This window comes from Erigeron canadensis, chromosome 7, assembly GCF_010389155.1.
Source record: "Erigeron canadensis isolate Cc75 chromosome 7, C_canadensis_v1, whole genome shotgun sequence".
NCBI lineage: Eukaryota > Viridiplantae > Streptophyta > Magnoliopsida > Asterales > Asteraceae > Erigeron > Erigeron canadensis.
The window spans coordinates 4,493,276-4,515,219 of record NC_057767.1 but is presented as its reverse complement, the minus strand read 5'-3'; the positions used below and the strand labels follow the sequence as shown (position 1 = coordinate 4,515,219).

The 21,944-nt window shown below is 35.1% G+C and overlaps 3 protein-coding genes across 3 annotated transcripts; 2 read left to right on the top strand and 1 right to left on the bottom strand.

Moving 5' to 3' along the window:
* Positions 1–383: 383 nt before the first annotated feature.
* LOC122607852 (SWI/SNF complex component SNF12 homolog) lies at positions 384–3,666 on the top strand. Its single transcript, XM_043780918.1, has 2 exons — positions 384–2,385; positions 3,303–3,666. The coding sequence occupies exons 1-2, from the start codon at positions 812–814 to the stop codon at positions 3,373–3,375; spliced, it is 1,647 nt and encodes a 548-aa protein (XP_043636853.1). The 5' UTR covers positions 384–811; the 3' UTR covers positions 3,376–3,666.
* Positions 3,667–4,636: 970 nt separating this feature from the next.
* Positions 4,637–6,162, top strand: LOC122609539 (cytochrome P450 94B3-like). The gene has a single exon (XM_043782574.1). The coding sequence runs from the start codon at positions 4,640–4,642 to the stop codon at positions 6,146–6,148; it is 1,509 nt and encodes a 502-aa protein (XP_043638509.1). The 5' UTR covers positions 4,637–4,639; the 3' UTR covers positions 6,149–6,162.
* Positions 6,163–8,710: 2,548 nt separating this feature from the next.
* Positions 8,711–20,430, bottom strand: LOC122606512. The gene is made up of 21 exons (XM_043779373.1): positions 20,288–20,430; positions 19,431–19,508; positions 19,272–19,344; positions 19,043–19,165; positions 18,790–18,959; positions 17,467–17,616; positions 15,082–15,228; positions 14,796–14,856; positions 14,251–14,552; positions 13,948–14,079; positions 13,562–13,681; positions 13,285–13,371; positions 12,967–13,089; positions 12,719–12,836; positions 12,506–12,631; positions 12,151–12,294; positions 11,846–11,994; positions 11,599–11,736; positions 11,091–11,405; positions 10,810–10,984; positions 8,711–9,066 (listed from the first exon to the last, which is right to left on the bottom strand). The coding sequence occupies exons 2-20, from the start codon at positions 19,497–19,499 to the stop codon at positions 10,898–10,900; spliced, it is 2,634 nt and encodes an 877-aa protein (XP_043635308.1). The 5' UTR covers positions 19,500–19,508; positions 20,288–20,430; the 3' UTR covers positions 8,711–9,066; positions 10,810–10,897.
* Between the last annotated feature and the right edge of the window lie 1,514 nt (positions 20,431–21,944).

The following is a 21,944-nucleotide window of genomic DNA, read 5'->3' as shown; positions in this document are numbered from 1 at the left end:
CTCCAATTATGAATAAAGGTTTCTCTTTTATATATATTTAAAGATAATAAAAAGGTATAATTAACTAGTAAAAGTATTAAAAAAAAGGTAATTTAATCATTTAAATTAGATGAAGGATTGTTTACGCAAGGATGATTCATGCAAATATTTATAACCAAGAGATGGTCAGTGAAACAATCAATAAAGCATAAGGATGATTTATGTAACTAACTCTTGTTTTAATATACTCGTATTATTAATATTAATTTTCTATTCTATAAGATTGGGTTTGACCAAGGGCACTTCGGTAAATTGAACCCTCATTGAAACCTACAAAAACTTCAAAAAACGAAGAACAAACCCACCCCATAAAACAAAATTCCGGATAATAATAAGGAAAGGAAAAAAAAAAAAAAAAAAAAAATCACAATTTTAAAAAAAAGGGCAGAGAAATCATCAAAAATTAGATCAAACGACCTCCTTATTTTCATTCAACATGTGATGTAAGTTTTAAATTTCCCTCTTATTTTCAGTCTGTAGTACTAAATCTAGGGTTTCAAATCTATACTCACCAAATTTCTTGAAACCCACAGTTCAAATTTCACCAAAATATTTTTGGACACCCTTTTGAGTAATTAGCACTTTGGACTAAAAAAGTTTGGATCTTGGCTATAATTTAGTGTTTCTTGATTAGGGCCTAATTCTTGTTAATTCCAGTATTTGAGGATACCCAATTGAATAATTAACAGTTTGGGCTAATAAAGTTTGGATCTTGGCCTTAGTTTAGTGTTTTTGATTAGGTTTTCTTTAGGTAGGTTTCAAGATAATAGTTATGGCAGGTGGAAGTAATAATTTGAATAACTCTATGAAAAACATTGGGGGTGTTAGTGTGCCAACTGGGTTTGGTAATTCTGGGGTTAAAGGAACTGGAAACCCGAATCAATCTATGGGACCACCCAACCATCCACAGTTGTCTGAGCCTCAGGCTCAGGCGCTAGCTCAAGCACAATATGTGCAGGCTCAGGCTCAAGCTCAAGCTCGAGCTGCTCATGCCCGGTTTCAGGCACAGCTACAAGCACAAGCGCAGGCGCAAGCACTAGGGCAGCCGGTGCCACAGAAGCCGAGTATGATGGGAGGGCTTAGTAGTAATAGTAATATAGGTGGTTCGTCGCCCTCACTTGTTACACATAATAGTGGTAAAAGGTCGGGGCATAAACCGTCTTCGCGCCCTCCTGGTTCTTCTAGTGGTGTAGCTGGTTCGCCTTCGAAAACAATGGAGCTTACACCCGCGGCACGTAGACGAAAGAGAGGCCCACCCGAGAAGCAGATTCCTGAAAAGGTGGCTGCCCTTTTGCCGGAATCTGCTCTTTACACTCAGTTGTTGGAGTTTGAGGGTCGTGTGGATGCTGCTCTTGCTAGAAAAAAGGTTGACATTCAAGAATCTATCAAGAACCCACCTCGTGTGCAGAAAACTCTTAGGATTTACGTTTTCAACACCTTTACGAACCAAACTCAAACTGGAAATCCTAAGGAAAACACCGAAGCTCCTTCATGGTCTCTTAAGATTCTCGGGAGGTTATTGGATAATGGATCAGAATCCGACGAGACTTCCATGTTACCTAAACCTACTTTAACGAGTCCAAAGTTTTCATCCTTTTTCAAGAAGATCACTATATACTTGGATCAAAATCTTTACCCCGATAACCATGTGATCTTGTGGGAAAGTTCTAGATCGTTGGCACTTAACGAGGGTTTTGAAGTGCAGAGAAAAGGGGATAAAGAGTTCACTGCTATCATTAGAATGGAAATGAATTACACACCCGAAAAGTTTAAACTTTCGTCCGCTTTAAGTGAAGTTCTTGGACTCGAGATCGAGACCCGTCCTCGAATTATCGCTGCAATTTGGCAATATGTGAAAGTTAAAAAGTTACAGATCTCGACAGATACTTCATTTTTCTCGTGTGATCCGCCTCTAAAGAAAGTATTTGGAGATGAAAGGGTGAAATTTTCAATGGTGTCTCAAAAGATTTCACAGCATTTGACTCAGCCGCAGCCTATACATTTGGAGCATAAAATCAAGCTTTCGGGTAATAATCTGGTGGGAAACACTTGTTATGATGTTCTTGTGGATGTTCCTTTTTCATTAGATAAAGATATGTCTACTTTTTTGGAAAATTTGGAGAAGCATAAGGAGATTGATGCATGTGATGAGGCAATTTGCTCTGCAATTAAAAAGATCCATGAACATAGGCGTAGACGGGCTTTCTTTCTGGGGTTTAGTCAGTCACCTAGTGAATTTGTTGATGCCTTTATTGCGTCACAGAGCAAGGATTTGAAGACGGCAGCTGGTGATGCTACTCGTAATGCTGAGAAAGAGCAGCGGGCCGAGTTCTATAACCAACCATGGTTAGTTCTGTATTTCTTTTTTCATCAACTTCTATCTGAATATTGTTTTTTATGTTTAGTTGAAGTTCGGGTCAATACAATCCACAAATTCTGGTAGTGCTTACCAGGTAGAGGTGGCAAAACGGGTAAGTCAAGCAGTTTAGGTAATGGGTAAAAACACAGTCAGGCTAAAATATGTATTCTGTTTTTTTTTTTAACTCCTTTTTGTCCAATTTTTTAATGCATATCTAGTCTGTCAAATTCGACTTATTGGTTTCATAGCAATATGAAAATTTCTAACTAAATGGATTTAGGAGGTGTTTTATGCACACGGGGTGGTTCAAAATTGCTACCTTTAGTAGTGGGCAACTTTATAGGCTAAAGTTGGTTAAGTTGTTTTCTTACTTTGAGATATCATATATATTGGAAATTTAGCATTTAAGCTTAAGGTATCCCACATGACGACATGTGCACACCGTGGTTTTGGATGCGCGTTCTAAAAGCAACAATTTATGGTAGTTTTCAGAATAAGAATTTGATAAGCGGCTGATTAATTCTAATAACACAGAAATTTTTACATGTTTCTCCAAATCTGGTTGTGTTGCCCGAGTTATAGTGGCTTGATTGAGAATCAGATAGTTTAACATCTATCCCCAAAATAAGTTTTCTTTTCTTACCTCGGCTCCACGTTTCTTCAAAAGTTATTGTATTCATGAATATTAAAAAAAGTAAAATTCGCATAATCTTTAGCCGAACACCTAAAGCACTATTTATCATGTGATATGACATGAACAACCAGCCCATTGTGTGAAGATATGCTTGTGAGATGTGACTTTTGACTTTATATTGTGACGGATATAAGTATTACATCGTCAAAATAACTTACTTTCATGAGCGTACATGATACAATGTTTGACTTGCTTTTGTCCACTGGATAGGGTCGAAGATGCAGTTATTCGTTACTTGAACAGGAAACCTGCCACAGTAAGCGAGACACCTGCAAGCACGTAGTTGAGCTGTTCCCATGGGTATGCGTATCTTTTCTCCCCTTCCAACGTGTATTGAGATAGATTCAGATAGATGAGAAATAGTTCCAAATGTGGTCAAAGGAATTATTTCTGATCTAACTAATGTAATCCAATGTGTTGCGTGCTATTAGATCTGATTTCATGTTTGTTTGATCTTTTCTTGCTTTAGCTGATCAACTTTCTAGGAGTTTCTTTTTATGGTAGTATCTTTTTATAGTGACTGCTTGAATCCTACTGTAGTATCTTTCCATTTATAGCAAGGATTATTATGACTTATGAGTTCTTATTATTTCCTTTCTTTTCACCTGTGGCCTTTGAAGATAGAATGCTAGAAAATGGCTTATTTAAACTTCAAATGCTGAACCTAATATTCACTTCATATATAGTCTTGCCCTGCAAGATTGAAGAACCCACTTGTGTTGCACAATGCACAGGGTGGACTTTTTCTATTACACATCCGCTAATATAATTATAACAGGATTGGAGGTTTCTTTGATCAACCCATGATACCATGATATATCTTTTGAAAAAATATACGTGTGCTATCAAATTATCACATAATATTATTATCATCATAATATTTTTTACTATTATTACTATTGTTTAATCCAATTTGGCTATCATATAACTTGTCCTAAGCCAATGGCCCCACTTGGTCTCTTTCCTCTTGAGGTAAAAACCAATGTTCAATCCTTTACACTTGACATTAAGTTTAGTACAAGTCCATGTCATCAAAGCTACCTGTTATTGTAGGTTAGTCGGTACAAGAAAACACCCTTTCGGAGACGCAGTTTGTTGTCGTTATAGGAAACAAATCTCGTCGCCGAAAACCATTTTTATCAACTATTCACTAGACTGGAAACAAAATTTTAATGCGTTTAATATAATGTTTAAAAAAATAGACCTGCATAATTTTATAGAGTATTAGTTAGAGTTGGTGTATCTTATATTCTACATTTACATACATTACTCATACACAATTTACACACATGTTCCATTATATCACAAAATAGATGATTAAATACGTGATACGCATGGATTTAATGTTGTTTCCCTTTCCCACCTACTTCTACATATTAATTTATTTCCATGTTTGCATGACAACCAAATGGCCATATTTAGCAAAAATATATATTTTTAAAGTATTATAAGTCAATGTAACCGATCGAAAATATATCTCCACATGTGTTTTTACACCTTATAATAAACCATCACCCCCACAACTATCTTTCACAACCATATTTGCAATGGCCATCCTTTCTTTCATTCAATTTATCTCTATACTCTTTGTTCTTTTCCATTTGATTTCTTCACTTGGTATTTTCATAAGCAACTTCATTTATGGACATAACTATAAGTCATACTCCTTTATATATTTCCATTGGAATAGTCACCGGTTAATCCACTTGTTCACAGACCTCCTGTCGGTCTCACCATCACAAACCATCGTCTTTAACCAACTTGGCTGGAAAAAACAAATGATTGTAACCGCAAACCCTAATAATGTCGAATACATGCTTAAAACAAAATTTGAAAATTACCCGAAAGGAAAACCATTCACGGACGTCCTTGGGGACTTCCTTGGAATTGGAATATTTAATGTGGATGGCCAACTATGGAGCTTGCAACGTAACGTGGCTAGCCACGAGTTTAGCAACAACTCGTTGCGAGAGTTCGTGGTTAGTGTGCTTGAAGAAGAAATAGCAACGAGACTTATTCCGTTGCTAGAAAACTCTGTTGAAAATGACAACACTTTGGACATGCAAGATGTTTTAAGAAGGTTTGCTTTTGATACCATATGTAAGATCTCACTAGGGTGGGACCCGTGTTTCTTGGATTTTACACAACCAGATCCACCACTAGCATCAGCATTTGATGTAGCGGCAGGTGCCAGTGCATTGCGTGGCAATGCATTGACTAACTGGATATGGAAAGGTAAACGATTTTTAAACTTTGGAAGCGAGGGCAAGTTAAAAGAGGCAAATTGTGTTATACGATCTTCAATAAATGGTATAATCCTTAAAAGGAGGCAACAATTGGAAGAAAATATAAGTGAGAGAGATTTGCTATCAAGATTTATTTCAATGGGTCATGGCGACGAGCTCATTAGAGACATGGTTATAAGCTTTTTAATGGCCGGAAGAGATACCACGTCAGCGGCAATGACGTGGCTCTTTTGGTTGCTGACTTGGCACCCTAAGGTAGAGAAAAATATTCTAAAAGAAGTCAACTATATAGTTAATGAACAAAATAATAAATTGTCATTAACTTTTGATGACTTGAAAAAAATGGACTATTTGAAAGCATGCTTATGTGAATCCATGAGGCTTTACCCACCGGTGGTATGGGATTCGAAACACGCAGAAAATGATGATGTGTTACCGGATGGGACACATGTTTACAAAGGAAACCGGGTGATGTATTTCCCATATGGTATGGGAAGGATGGACACATTGTGGGGAAAAGATTGCTTGGAGTTTAGACCGGACCGGTGGTTTAGTGAACAAGGTGGTTTTAAAATGGAAAATCCCTATAAATTTCCGGTTTTTCAAGCCGGACCAAGGGTTTGTTTAGGGAAAGAGATGGCGTTTATTCAAATGAAGTATGTGATGGCTTCCGTTTTGAGACGATTTGAGTTTGTGCTGGTTTGTTTGGACCAACCAGTTTTTGTGCCATTGCTTACGGCTCATATGGATGGTGGTTTGAAGGTCAGGGTTCGTAGAAGGAATGCGACAAACCTTTGTGATTTAAAATAAAAAGAGAAAGGAAAAAGTGATAAATAAAAATAATTAAATATGCATAGAATTGTAGATATGGGAAGTATATGCTAGAAATCAATTCATGTGTTTTGGTAGGAAAATAAGAAATAAAAGATCATATCTACTAAACATGATAATGAATGATGAAGAAATATAGATTAATAAATTAAATATAACTGATGATATTTATTTGTACGTATATAAATCTTTTCCTTGAAATATGAGTTTTTTTTAATTGATGTTGTTATCTTAATATTAACAAAAATAGTTAGAGGGAAAAGGCAATTGATCAATCAAATAATCAATAGTTCTATCTTTATTAAAATTTGATTTTGCCTAAAAATAAAATAAAATAAGCAAATATTTTTTTTTGAGTAAAGGTTATACTTTATTCCAACAACAACACAAACGTTACAATGCAAATAATGTGTCTGAATATCAAATTAGGTCCTTATATGACATGCCATATAAGGTGAACAAGATATATCTAGCAATACAAAGAAAGCAAAAAGACAACCACATCAAAAAACAAATTTGCTTTGTTACTTAAGAACATATAAGGATGACAGAATTCAAACTTAAGGAAATTTTTGATCCAAAACAAAGGCGCCATCAAACTACGTTACATCGCTTTCAAACACGTAAGCTTAACACTAAAAAAGTTGAGTGAGTAAATTTTCCGTCAGACTGAATAAACTGTATATGAAACGGGTCAATGTTTTAGTTTGCTAACTACACAAAATGCAACATTTAGACGTATCACGTATGATGTTGAATTGTTGACATCAAGTAGTATAGAAATGCTTACTTTTAGATGGCGTTTAATTAATTGCTTAACTTCCGCTTATAGTTGTGTTGATAGCTGACGCAAACTCAAAATTGATATCATGACAAGTTCTTCAACTTTTTAAGGTATAATTAATTGAATTTATTATTATATGAGGAGTTTTTTTTTTTGAATGTATACATTTTGCTAAACTTTTTTATTCTAATGTTTTTCATCCTATATGATCTTACTAATAATAATTTTATGGGTTGTCATTAATGTGCACAACATAATTGTATATTTATTATAATATAAAATTAAAGGATGAACTTTTGATATGAAAATTTTTTTATGCACGCTAATTACGGTTCTAGTTGACATTTTCCATCTAATATAATTAGTCTATGGACCTACTTTTACATGACATTATGTTTCACAAGCATATATCACTAAAATAAAACTTGAAAAACCTTCTTTACTCTTATAGTTATAAATAACGATAATTTTTGGGGATTCTCGCTTTTCATGTGATGAACATATGATATCAAAAGTCGAAGATATCAAAAGTCGAAGCATGAAATGTCTTTTTGCTTCCCACTGCATACTCTTCTTTAGCTGTTTCTATTTTTAGAACTAAAATATTCTATTATTTCATTAAAACTAGCTTGAGCTTGGGCTATTGGCTGGTGAAATGACTGAAAACACGAAAACATTTTTATTATCTCAATATTTTGGGCCTTCCGGGTTTTGCACCAGATATAAACACAAAAAAACACTAAAATGAAGCCCCAAGAACCGAACCTGAAGTTTGCGGGGCAGGGTCCGCACAGTTCTGGTCGGGTCACAGTGAAAGTCAGGTTAACTCGGATCTGCACGGGCCTAAGTACCATGAGTTTATATTTTTCACTTCCATGAGTGTAATTTTCATCCGGATTATATATACCTTTGACATTCTCTAGCTCATGTCTTCACCTATTTTCAGAAGAGAAACCCCGCTATTTGATTCCATGGGTCTCTTTTGTTGATATACTTCTCTTTTCTTTTTCTTTGTTGTATTATTTTTTCATTTTGTATATCAGTAACTTTTTTTTTTAAATAGATTATCTAGGTGTTTTAGAATTCAACCGAGAGTTGAAAGGCGATATGTTGGCATATTGGAGAATTGTGATAGCATTTGTAGAACCGACGATTGTTTGACCTGGTGGTAAGTGGCTTATCAACCAAAAGGCGTGGGTACAAATCTCACGCAAGATGTAGGCTAATGGTGGGTGTCCGAGTCTTCACCGTTTAAAACAAGTTAGACCATCATGTAACTCGAATCCTGAGATGGAAATCAAACACCCACTTGGTACTCATATTATGGCACAACTAGACTTTAGAAAACTTTGTTTTCTCAAATTATACTCTATTGTGTTGAGGATTAACAAGAACTAATGCACAAGACAGTTGACAATCAGTTGTACCGTCGCTAGAAAAAGCGCCTCCACAGACAAACTTCAAGAGGAGAATGCACCAATGTCAGCTTAGACCTAAAGATACCTTTTTTTCTTGATCCTCGAAACAATCAAGAATATGCATAGCACATTTTGGTGTTAACCAAGGAATCAAGGATGTTATAATGGCTTATGTCAAAATAGTTGGAGCGAATGCAGGATAACGTGCAGCTCGAAAAATATATAAAGGTTTCAAATTATTGATGACCGTTTATCTGCAAAAGACCGAGAGCATTGCATGACATAACTCAAACCAAAAAAACTAAACCCTCTATTTGCAAAAGAAAGTAGCACAAAAAGAAACTAAGCAAGTTTTGTCATTGCATTTCTTTGATGAGTATCATTCCCTTTACAAACCAGAGACATATATGGCTCTACGTAAACCTACAAAAATAGGCAAGTCGAATAATGCCAATGTCAAAACTTGTCAGCACAAAGATTCCAGCAAGCAAGATAGCAGCAATTCATCACGCTAATACCAGCTTGCAAACTGTAGTACCCAAATATTTTGGTTAGCTTTCCAGATTTTGTGAGTGAAGTCGGCTAAGAACTTTATGCCATTGTTACAACAGAACAGCAAGAGTAAAGATGCAAGTGTGAAACTTCCAACAAGACGAAAGAAAACGCGTTGATAAAAGCTTTGGGAAACTCCAAACCTGCCAAAGTATAAACAAGAAAGGTTATCAACTAAGTTAGATATGACAAGGCAGCTGAATGAAAGTTCGATTAACCATTATTATAAACAATATACAAGAATCTATGCAATATCAACCAGCATATATGTACCGAAGATAATATCAATCCTAGTATAATAGTCAAACAGCGTAGCCAATTAGCTGCTGATTTTATAATGGACACTACTATAGGTGCAAGACATATTAAAAGAAGACCCGTCAGTTGCAATTCCAGTATAGCAAAGATAGCACTACGCTGCTTGTCTTTCATGGGCTTGTAAACAATGCACACATTTCGGCCATTTACAGTCTTACAGAGGTACATCATAGTAACATGTCTTTAAGTATAATTACAGAAAGTGCCCCGAAATCATTAGCAAAACTGGCAAGATTTTTGAATAAATAAAAGAACAGAAACATTTTGTTACGAAATCTGGATTAATCCATGAACCTGCAGGATAAACATATGGGAATCTAGGAATCCTAAACGGTAGATAAAGAAGCATGAAAACTAGTCAAATAGATAGCCACAGGTAACAAAATTATGGGTAATCATGGTTGGTGTAAAATTACCCACATTCTACTGAGGAACAGCTAACAGCATGTGATTACTCCTGTACTCATGATTTTCTCTTTTGCCAATAAATTGGACAGAAATCAATCAGACAGCACAAATGCCAAAATCATTATCTATACCACTTGCTTGGTTTGGTTTATAAAATATGCATACACAGATAGAAGTAACATTCACCATCACCAAATGGTCTAGTGACAAAGAGGCTTGTTTTCTCACAAGAGGTCTCAAGTACGAGTCCTACCTAGGCATATTTTGGGGGTGGCTATTTAAATACATTAGCAAAGGTACAAACTACAAAGCAGCAGACATGGCAAGGAAGAATGTCCAGCAAGAACATCAGTTAGTCCTTAGTCCTTAATGTTAGGAATGTGGATTTAACTTAATTCTTTTCGAACCATGCAAAGCACCCCCTCTGCACAAAACCTTTTTCAAAAATTGTTATGGCCAAAAAGGCAAAAACAGGGCTCTGTCAATTGTAAAACCTTTGGCCATCTTAGTGTGTATGACACATAACATTAAACTTTCATACTAGAAGATGCTTCGTTACGAGTGTGTATAAACATATACTTATGCATCTTATAAAGATATTATTGGTATGCAATAGTCTTAACTTTTACTGGTTGGTGGCAGACTACCTCTGCCCCCGAATCAAGCTTCTCAATTCATGAACTTGTAAACTTATGTGAAAAGAGGGGAAACATTGAAGGGGGCAAGAACTACCTTAAGCTATGTGACGAAGACATTAAAAACAGCAATATATCAGAAAAGGCAGAAAGCCACAGCTGTATTCAGGCAAAAATCACCCATCTACTGCCCAATCCAACAAACGCTAATTTGGGTAGAGATTTTATCATAATGGTTACTAACTGTGATTCTACTACAGAACAATACATATTAGTGAATGAAACATTAAAAAAAATCAACCACTCCTGTTAGTTCATTAGTGAATGATACTAACTACCTTTCCCTAAATTTATGATAACTTCTTTCAAAACAACATGATCTATGAGATATTTAAGTAAAGTACTGATTGTATGTGCTTTACATCCGTCTTAAGAATTGTAAACAAAGTTAAACTCATAAATAGGGCTCAGTTCCTAAGCGGACATGATGAAGCGGGAAAGACAGAAAATATGGAGCATACTTACATTCGTAGAAGTATAATACGTTCATTTGATGTCAACCATAAACTAGTCCTACTCGGGGTCTTTTCACATTACTAGCACCATCGCCTTGCTATCTACCAGTGAGTGTCTTTAATTGATCATATGCACATTGTATTTTGTGCTTCTCTTGGATGTTCAAATTGTATCCTTCATAAGACTGTAAAAGGTAACATTTAAAAATCAGAATCAAACAGTGATGTCAGGCTCGCAGTAGAAGACTAGAAGGAGGGGAAGAGAGGGGGGTGGGGGACAAAAGGCCCAACCTTTATGATTTGCAGTATGTCATCAATCTCTTTCTTGCAACACAATAGTATTTTTCGAACTGCATCATCCTCATGAATTAGCAGGAGGACACGAACGACTGGAATTACCCTGCTTGAAAGGTCATCACTCGTAACACGACCAATTTGACCATCGGAAGTAGGTGCATCGTTTCCAGAGATAAAACGTGCCATCGCATTCAAGACATCAATTAAAATCTTTTCACTCTTATGAAACAAGAGAAGACAAGGCAAAATAAAGTAACGGCTTTTGCTAGGACAACTGGTGTTATTTGCCCCAGAATCTTCTTGTAAACTCTACATTCAATACAAAATGGTAAGAAGTCCACTAAAATTCAAACTGATAACCCTAGGTAAACAAAGCCACAAAGGTATATCATAGCATGACATGAAATTGAATTCCATGTGATAAAAGTAGAAATATAAATGATATGAAACTAAACTCAATAGCCAATCATAGTGTAACACTGTATGTATGATAAACACTTACAGAAACATCGATCAAGTATCCTGGAAGGACATTGACTAATCTGGAAATGCTCTGCTCAGAAAGTTTTGTGGGCTTTGAATCAAGTGTGAGAATCATTCTAAGCAATGCACATGTGTTCTCCAAGGGTCGTTTATTTGACTGCAGGTGGAATAAATAAAACACTTAGAATCATGCAGGCAATAACAAATAAATGACAACTAGAACATAAACAACTAAATATACATTTGTGAGGACTTAACTAACTTACAATCTGATCAATAACTGCTCCCTCTAGCATCTTAAAAACAAGATGATCATCCCCAATCTGATTTAGACAAGAGCAAACAATTTTGGCGACAGACCTAAACAATTCAGAATTTGACTTCCCAAATTTCTCCACGTTGAGCGAACTGCTTTCTGATTTCCAAAAAAAAAAAAAAATCATAAAGGGCTTGCAATGTGTAAGCAGCGCTAGTAACATAATATGCTAATCCCCAAGAGGCCAAGAAGAGATCAAATTTCAGTGATAAATATTGACTAAACATAAAAAATAAGAAATGGTTAATAGTGTACCAGGACAAACTTGAAAAACTTCATATCGTGACAATAACGTGATGAGAAAACTAATATAATCGGCAATCTGGATATGTCCAGCTCTGTAAGCAGAACTCAGAACCTCCAAGAAACGAAATACGAGTAATGGATCCAGATCCTGGCCTGCAATGATAAGCAAGGAACACATTCAGTACTTCAGTTCTAGCTTTATTGCCCTTTGCCTTTGTCGTTTGATATTCTTTAACAAAAATGGTGAATGATAATATTTTTATTTCAATTACTAGCATTCTACCAAACTTGCGAGAATTGACAAAAACGCTATTGTAATTCACCATCACTTCTTTATGATATTGAATTCAACTGCAATACTCACACAAGCAACAAGTAGCTATCGACTGAAGCATGCATGGGTCCAGGAAAGAGAAGAAATACAGGCAACAGATAGAAAGTTCCTGGATCTCTCTTGGAAGCTTCATAAAAGGACCATAGGAAGTATCACCTGACAAGAAGAAAATAATCAAAAGGAGCTCGTAAAACTACATGACCGGCAATCAGATGAAGTATCAATCATGATTTTTTCTACTACCATCACCCACTGCACAGTAAAATTCTCTAAATGCATACTGCATGTTGTCAAGCTCCCGTGAGAGAGGAGAGTTCAGAGTAGTACATTGTCCCAGATGAAGATGAAGACGCAATACAGCCTGTAGAAACCACCCTAATCAAAATCTGAATACTTGGAGACCAGAGTTAAATAGATCCAAACAATGTAATATTAAATTTGTTTTACAACTACATAGTATGACTGAGCATTGATTGTCAGTGACTATATACCTTTGAGAACACTGGGTTTTTATCACCCAAGAGGATTAGCAATAGAGATATCTCTCTGATCCACGTGATTTGAAAGTCCACTATTTCTGAATCACTTGTCTCTGGGGATGCAAAACTGCTTTTCTGTAAATCAGACAAGATGGCAAATGTGACTCTGTAAGGTACCAAAAAAAAGGTATGATAGCAATGATGTGATGTACTATTGGCTAACGGGCTCTGCTTCTGTAAATACCCACCCCCTGCCCAACACACATACACGCACACACAAAAAGGTATGGTTGATAGTGAACATATAGAGCCATGGGTGAAAGAGCTTACAGGAAATAGCATCTCTTCAATTGCTGAAAGACAAAGTAATTTCATTGAAGACTCTGGATCACACTTCTTGAAAACCTCTGTAAAAGCCTGTAATATATATACCATCGATACGTTTTTTCTCAGAACTTCGACCATATGCAAGTATAAAGACGTAAAATGTACAAATTTAAGATTCAAATATTCAACGTATAAATAATTAAAAAATAAAGAAATAAAAAAAGCTGATTAGTGAAAACCATAATTTTATATATACAAGAATAGGAACAATGTCAAAAACCTGAAGTATGTGTAATTTCCAAGTACTATCCATGTGCGTGATCAGTTCCGGGATGAAGGGGATAAGTGGAAGTGAATGCTTCAAGAAAAATGCTTTGCCAGAATGTGAAATGTTGCACACCTGCAAATTTGTACATATGTGTCAGTTCTCGTGTCTTCTTCAACCAATATACATTTGGAAAAATTTAACAATTATATCAAAACGTTCACACTTTCTTAAATGCCCATAGTAATTAGTAAATAGAAACTTTGAGAAGGCAAGAGCAACCATGATATGTACCATCACCAAACTAAAATCACTAATGTATAATAGCAGTGACGTGCGAAAAGGGGCCAACCAAATCAAGAGTGCATGAGGCTTGTTAACACGGTTCGAACTATACATACCTTCTCAGACAATGCATCTACAATGAACACCAGGAACTTTTCCAGAAAGGTAGATGGGGGAGCTGACCAATCAATTAAGCAAAAGAAGATCTCCGAAACAATAACATTTAAGATAAAATACCTATTATCATCCTGCAAACACACAAAAGGTGCAAGAAACTGAATTATATGGTGAATAGAAATATATACCAACATGTAGAATTAAATTATTAAACACACATATAACGCATGGGGTAAAGTTAGAAATTAGTAAACAAAATTCAGTGAATACAAAGGTCCTTGCCAACAAGGATAATTGTATACCTTTCCTGATGACTGGTGTGCCGGGTTCAAGGGAAAGACAACAAATAACTTCTTTAAAACAATCTGCAACATATCTTGATCTCTTCTGTTGGAAGTTAGTGAAACTTCAGCTTGTTGATTTCTGCCGTTCCCATAAACAAAGAACTTGACAACAAAATCTATACTTTTCAATATAGAAAGCACACAATCAAATGATTGTGCTTCCAAAGTAGGCATTGTCAAAACTGAAGGCATAAAATCTTGGAAACCGCCAACTAATATAGGCAAAAGTCCCTTAAGCTCCTTCGCAATCACTAAAAACCCTGCAGAGAGGCAATTATGTATAAGCATTCATTTACACCAAATAATTATTGAGCATATATGAACAGAGTGTGTCTCATTATCATAGAGCAACACAGCAGATGATTTATCTGCATGCCACATACTCCATTGACAATGCTATTATCTTTCGTATAACAATAAATACTAAAACACTGTCAGATGCTGAAATATCTTACAAAGATATGTGCAAAAAAATATATATAATTCCAGATTCTTTTACTAACCAGAAGGATCTACATGTACTTCAGACTCAAAAGCATGCAAAATTCGTCTATTAGCAACAAACTGTTGGCAAGAGAAAAGATAGAACGGAAAGGAAGAGAGGATTAGAGCGTTATAACTTATAATGTGGATATAAAGAAAAAAAGATATTATAGCCCACCATTTAAAAAAGAAAAAGATATCACTGAAGAAACAATGCAGGGAGCCAGGAAAATTATAAAACATTGGTGTTTAGACATTGATTGCCAAGGATATGTGGCAGGAGCAGAAATAAAGGTTGAAACGTACTTTCTGGGTTGACGAGTTACTATCCTTCTTATTATACGGCAAAAGGGAGAGACAGTATGCCAAACCAGCAAGGACACTCTTAAGCTTTCCTTTATCATTTAGATTAAATTGGTTCTTCTGCAATATCTCTTTGTAATGTTGGATGATCTGCAAGCGCAAACAGTGATCTTTCAGTACAAAACTTAGTTATCATGTATAACATATAATGTATCAAAGAACAAGCAATCCATAATAAGTAAATATTGCACATCTGAAACCTATTCAACAAAGGCATATCAAGGGCAGCATAACAAAATCAATAACAAGCACATCAAAGAATGCCTTTGTCAAATCTTCCACTGTCGAAGAAATCAACAGAACTAACTATATGTACATATGAAAAAGAAAAGCATAAATATCCACAATCAAATTCATAAAAAACCAACAAGGTTGGATCAAGTAGTTAACGCCCATGCCTCTGGAGACAGAGGTCAAGGGTTCGATCCTCACTCCTTGCAAGGCCAGGGGTCCTTTTCTACCTTATATAGAACCTGGAAGTAGTCTCTCTACCTTAGGTAGGGGTCAGGTTGTCTACATCTCAACCTCCCCCATTCACCGTCATAGACGGTATTAGGACCCAAAACCTGAGGAACCATATGACATGCAGAAGCGTCTCTCTACTTTTTTTTATCCACAATCAAACTCAAAAACAAAGTAAAATCAAGTACTACGAAATGCTATATGGATATATGCTATACGTCTACCTCAAACATTACTTTTCTGTGTAAGCATAAAGAAATCAAACAAGTACCTTGATATAGATCAAAAGTTACAATAGAAAGAAAGTCAGGGGGGTTAAGTGTCGTTTTTAATAATTAGTTAGTTAACTATAGTAATGTCTTGGTGGACAAGTTAGGTCTTCTTTAGTGGTTCTTTAAATAAGGCTGACAGCCATTTGTTTAGGGTATGGAGATTAATATTATTGTTCTTAGGAACTAGGGCTGCTGGGGCATTAATCCAGATAGGGCCACTGGGGCATTAATCCAGATTATCTATCGATTGTCTTCTCTTTTTCTTATTTTCTGTTTTATTCTTATTGTGTTGCTACTTTCGGGTCTGATACACATCAATTGGTATCAGAGCTCTCTTTCTTGCAACCTGTGGTGCGATTTTCTTTAACTTATTTACAAAAAAGCACTGGTCCTTGGACACTGTACCGTGCTACTGTTCATTCAAAAAGTACTGTTCATCGTGTCATTGTTCATCCAGAAAAAAAAAAAAGGATCAGCGGGCAACATGGAATCTGCTTTGGAGAAGATTATGGCAATTACCCAAGAAGGTACTGTTCAAGAATATTGCCTTTCGTTTCAAATCTTATTCGATCAAGTTAAAAATCTGGAAGAAATTTCTGAGATCTACGCTATATACCTATTCATCTATGGTTTAGATACTGATATTAGGGAAATATTTGTTGAATGGCATCAATATAGCTGCTCTAAGTTGAAAGATGTGATGTCATTGGCTTTAAAAATTGATTCTCATGGTTTGCAAGATTCCTTCTCTCTTTTTGATCCTACTTCTTTTCTCTATAAAAAAGATTTGGAGTTTGAATCAAAAAAAGAGGAGAACAAAGCTGTTATTAGTGTTGGAGTTGAAGACGCGGACATCATTGAAGGTGCAAAATCAAGTCAAGAAATCAGTAGGGAGCTTGAGAAACAAACCATTAAACTGGTTGTGGTGGAAGATATAAGTGAAGACCATGGTAATCTAGGAAATGTTCATGATAGTTTTGCTATAAAGCAACACAAATATCATTCTGTAGTGAAGTCTTCTAATAAACTGCTTTGGGGCTGGTTACTTGGGACAAAGACAACAGCAGCAGTTGAGACCCTTGATCAGAAATCTATTGCAACAGATGTAATTTTTGAGAATAAAAAACAGGAGTTACTACAAAAGAAATTTGGTTGCAAAGGCGTTGGAAGAGAAGCTCATCGTGATGCTGACTTCCCATGGGATCCCGGAATTACTCAAAGCTAATTTTTTAAAGCAACACCTTGAGGACAAGGTGTTTTTGGGGATGGGAGTAATGATATAGATCAGAAGTTACAATAGAAAGAAAGTCAGGGGGGTTAAGTGTCGTTTTTAATAATTAGTTAGTTAATTATAGTAATGTCTTGGTGGACAAGTTAGGTCTTCTTTAGTGGTTCTTTAAATAAGGCTGACAGCCATTTGTTTAGGGTATGGAGATTATTATTATTGTTCTTAGGAACTAGGGCTGCTGGGGCATTAATCCAGATAGGGCCACTGGGGCATTAATCCAGATTATCTATCGATTGTCTTCTCTTTTTCTTATTTTCTGTTTTATTCTTATTGTATTGCTACTTTCGGGTCTGATACACATCATACCTTTTCAGCATACATGGAGAATGACAGTGGGTAGTGCTGGACAACAAGGTCAAAAAACTTGAAAGCCATCAAACGAACATCGATTGCCAAATGCGTCATTGCATTGAATACATATGCCATCATCAATGATATGAAAGTTCGCTGGTTATCCTGGATATATTAAAAATAAAACTGAATTAGCATAGGACAAACTAACGAGTTCATTTGGGAACCCATGACAGTATCTAAAGCAACAATATGCCAAGCAGAAGCGTTCATCTATAAAACCAAAGGTATCTATATTTATACTACTAAATTTTAGTGGCACCCCTAGGCTGTATAAGAAAAAGAAGTGGATGATGGATGCTGAACACACAACTAAACCTGCACTAAATTAATTGATAGGCTCTAATGTATCATACAAAATACCAAAACAAATGTACAATATATTCGTCAAGTATTATTCATACACCATGATATTCGTCATGTATTGTTCATACACGCATAGTTGTTAAAAGCGAAGGCGCATTCAAAGCGTAATGACCTCAAATGTGGCCTAGGCGAGAGGCGCAAAAACAGCGAAGGCTCGGAGAAAAAAAGCGCACTTAAGTAAAAAACAAACCAAATGCCATTCAAATAACTAAATACCATTTAAATAACTCATAATGCATTCAATCAAAAATTTCAACATACATTGTTCACAAATCCGAAACAAAAAACTTGAAACCAAATTAGTAATTATGTTGAAATCATTTATAGTATAATTTAGAAAAATATAAAACAACTACTAAAGAATGATAACATACACTAGTAATGTGAGGAAACTGGCTTCTGCAGCCCTAAAGAAAAGAATAGAAACCCTATGAAAAACAATGGAAACCCCTTATGGAAATCGGTTTTCACACAAAATATGAAAACAGGTTTCCAAAAAGAATGGAAACCAGTTTTCACAATCCATTATCAAAACAGCTTTCTATATCCTTAAAACTGGTTTCTATATCCCTTAAAACAGATTTCCTTCCCCATAATTCCGCCTTACCCATTATGGGCCCTGGGCTTAGGGCTCAGACGCGAATTGGTGGGAATCTAATGTGCCTAGCACCCAGGCGCCAAAAGCGAGCGCTTTTAACTATGCATACACGTTAATATTAATATATATATAAAGAAGTACAACGATTTGTCAGTAGCTGTTTGAAACACCTTTTATATGTTTATTACTATCATCTTCAACAAAAAAAATGGTGTAAAACATTTCCCGGAGCTAGCAATATGATCATTTGAGTACATGCATATCAAGTCATACATACAGAAGTTTGAATTGCTGAGAGCGAGAGAACAACACACCTCTTTACAGGCAGGAAATATGACTGCCTTTAGAAGTTGATATAGGGTCTCACGAACAGTTTTATCTTCATCACTCATGCGCTCGCGCAGTTTTTCTATAACAGAAAGTCTGTGCATCTTGAGTTCTTCCGGATGTTTGAGAAAGATATCCCTAATACCCATCAATGCATCTTGAAAGAAAAACATCTGTAGTTAATACCGTATCACCACCAATCAAGTATCAACAATTAGACTAAATTAACAAAAATAATACCTCTGCGAACTTTAACGTTGTGATGTGATGTTTGCTGAAGCAGCTCTTTAAGAGTCAAACCTTTTTTACTAACAGCAAGACCCGCCTTGTCTGATACTAAACTTTGTTCCGGTAATATAATAGCTGTTGATGAGGAGTACGAACACGATTAGCATTAAATAAAATTCTTGGGGCCTATAAACTAAGTAACGAGTAAATAACATAGTAAGAAGAGAAATAAAGGTGCTACCTTTAAATTTGACATCAGTATTGGTGGTATTCTTAGGTGGGGGTAACTTCCTTCCAATCTTTCGCTTTATTTTCTGCACAAAAACACGATAAAAAATGAAGAAAGAATTGATTGATTAAAGAATTGAGAGAGAATGAGGAAAAAGGTTGTGGCTGTTACTTTGAAGTCAAAACCGTGCTTCTGCGGCTTTTGGTGTTGTTTCTTCAACTGAGCCTTATGCTGCACCATCTCTCCTTCCTGAATTCAATCAAATAACAGCATTTTTAGGGGTACTATTCCCTAATAATGAAATCATAATCTAGTCTAGTTGTAAAAGAATGAAAACAGCTTTGTCATTTTGCGTGCAATTTTACCAAAAAAAAAAAAACACTCCTGCTGCTGCAGCTAGGTCTTTTTCGAATGTTGGTTGAAGAAAAACACATAAACCGTTTAACAAGACAATGGTGAAGGGAATTCAGCCACCGTGTAACTAGGGTTTAGCAAACTAACTATGCCGTCCGACCGAATTATATTAAAACTTTCCTTTTATTAAACCCTAAACCCCCCTTCCCCTGCTTCAGTAACTTTTTTTTTTTCAATTCTTTATGAGTTCACAATATTTAACCTCATCCTAAATTATAAAACAGTTGATTATTTATTTATATGCAAGCTTAAATCAAAAAAGTCGAAAACTTGTATCATATATTATCTATCTGGCACAACTGCGGTTGTTCCATAACTATCAAAATACTCAGCGATGGAAGGTTCGGCACAAATAGGAACAACCGTGTTCGTGCCACGTATAAGCTATAGCCATCATCATATCAACGTTAAAATCGAAAAGTTCAAAACTTTATGTCATACTAAGATAGTTACAATCGAATGGAAAACTACACTTTGGTGCTAAAAAATTACAAAAATAACACGTAATTAATATACATTAAATACAATGATGTCATCATGTGAAGCAAATGAAGAATAATAACATTTAACTTTAACAATAAAAAGGAAGAAAGCTTAAAAACAAATAAAATTACCTAAATAAAACGCTGGTGGTTTATGGCAGCTGTGGTGGTGATGGTGGTGGTGGGCGGGGACTGGTGATTGCCGGGACTGGTGGGGCTGGGGTTTGTATAAGTAGGTTTTTGCAAAAACCCAGGGTTTTGTGTATTTTGGCGATTGAATTTTTTATTTGAATTTACAAGATTGGTCGAAAATTATGCAAAGTGACGATTTGGGTATAATAAGTGATATTTTGTGATAGTCTTGGTCTAAAGATACCATTCCGTTTATCTATAATCTATATCTATAACTCCTTATAAAATATATTGAACTCTTCTATTTTTAAAAATTAAGTATTTTTTTATACCTAAAATACTTTTATTTCTTAATACTAATTTCTCTTTATACCTAATCTATACTTTTATACTATTTAATAAATAAAACAACCATCTCTTTAAAAGTTATGGAAGAATTATCTAAAATACCATTAATAATTAAATTAAAATATCAGTCATTTATCCAAAATGTCCATTAATATTTTACATCAATTATCTACACCACTTGACGCCGCTTCCACCACCAACAATCGCCACCACCACCACACTGAAGTCACCACAACCACCGCCACATTGCGTGGATACCGTGCTAGTTTTTCCATATTAGTGTGGCTAAAAGGCAAAAAATTGTCATTTTATAAACATCTCAATACATACTTAAAAACTTGTATATTATATATTAAAATTATTCCTGAATTTTCAAACAACAAGGTACAAATTAATTTTAATGCTTCAAATTAAAATCTATTAACAGCACTAAAGACTGTCATTAACAAAACCCTTATTATTATTATTATTATTATTATTATTATTATTATTATTATATTATTATTATTATTATTATTATTATTATTATTATTATTATTATTTTGTATATTCTTCTTCAAATCCTTACTACAATCCATTCCATTCCAAGATAGAAAATAACTTACAATTATATTACACTTAGTATATGATATATGGGAAATGATAGATTTTACTAATAATAACATGATACATGAAAAGATCAAGAGATGAAAAGATTTTTAAAAAAATGTGTCTTAAATTTTGAAACATTTAGTAGAATTGTTAGGCTAAAATTTAAGAGGATAAATCATTTTTTATAATATATCTATACTACATAATAAAATAAATAGCCCTCTTATATGGGGGGAAATGTCTAAACTACCATTCCCATGAAAAACAACCCTAATTTTGAAACATGGCAGCATCAAAACTCCATTTTTCAGACACACCGGCTCACTTATATGATTTCACACACACCGTTCACATCCCGTACCATGATATCCGCTGCAACGCGCGGGTACCATGCTAGTGTGTGTATATATATATATATAGGAGAAAGATAATTTGAGACCAACTAAAAAAGTCCAAAAAGGACTATTGATTTTCGTAAGTTACACACCACCATCATGATCTATTACGATATATAAGACTTTTTTGTAAAAACACAAAGACTTTCCAGCGACGGACCCACAGAAAAATCATGTGTAACTTAACTTATACATGATTTTTCTGTGGACCCGTCGCCAGAAAGTCTTAGTGTTTTTACAAAAAAATCTTGTATATCGTAGTAGATCATGATGGTGTACAAAAATTAATGGTCCTAGTTGGTTCTAAAATTATGGGTGGTCTC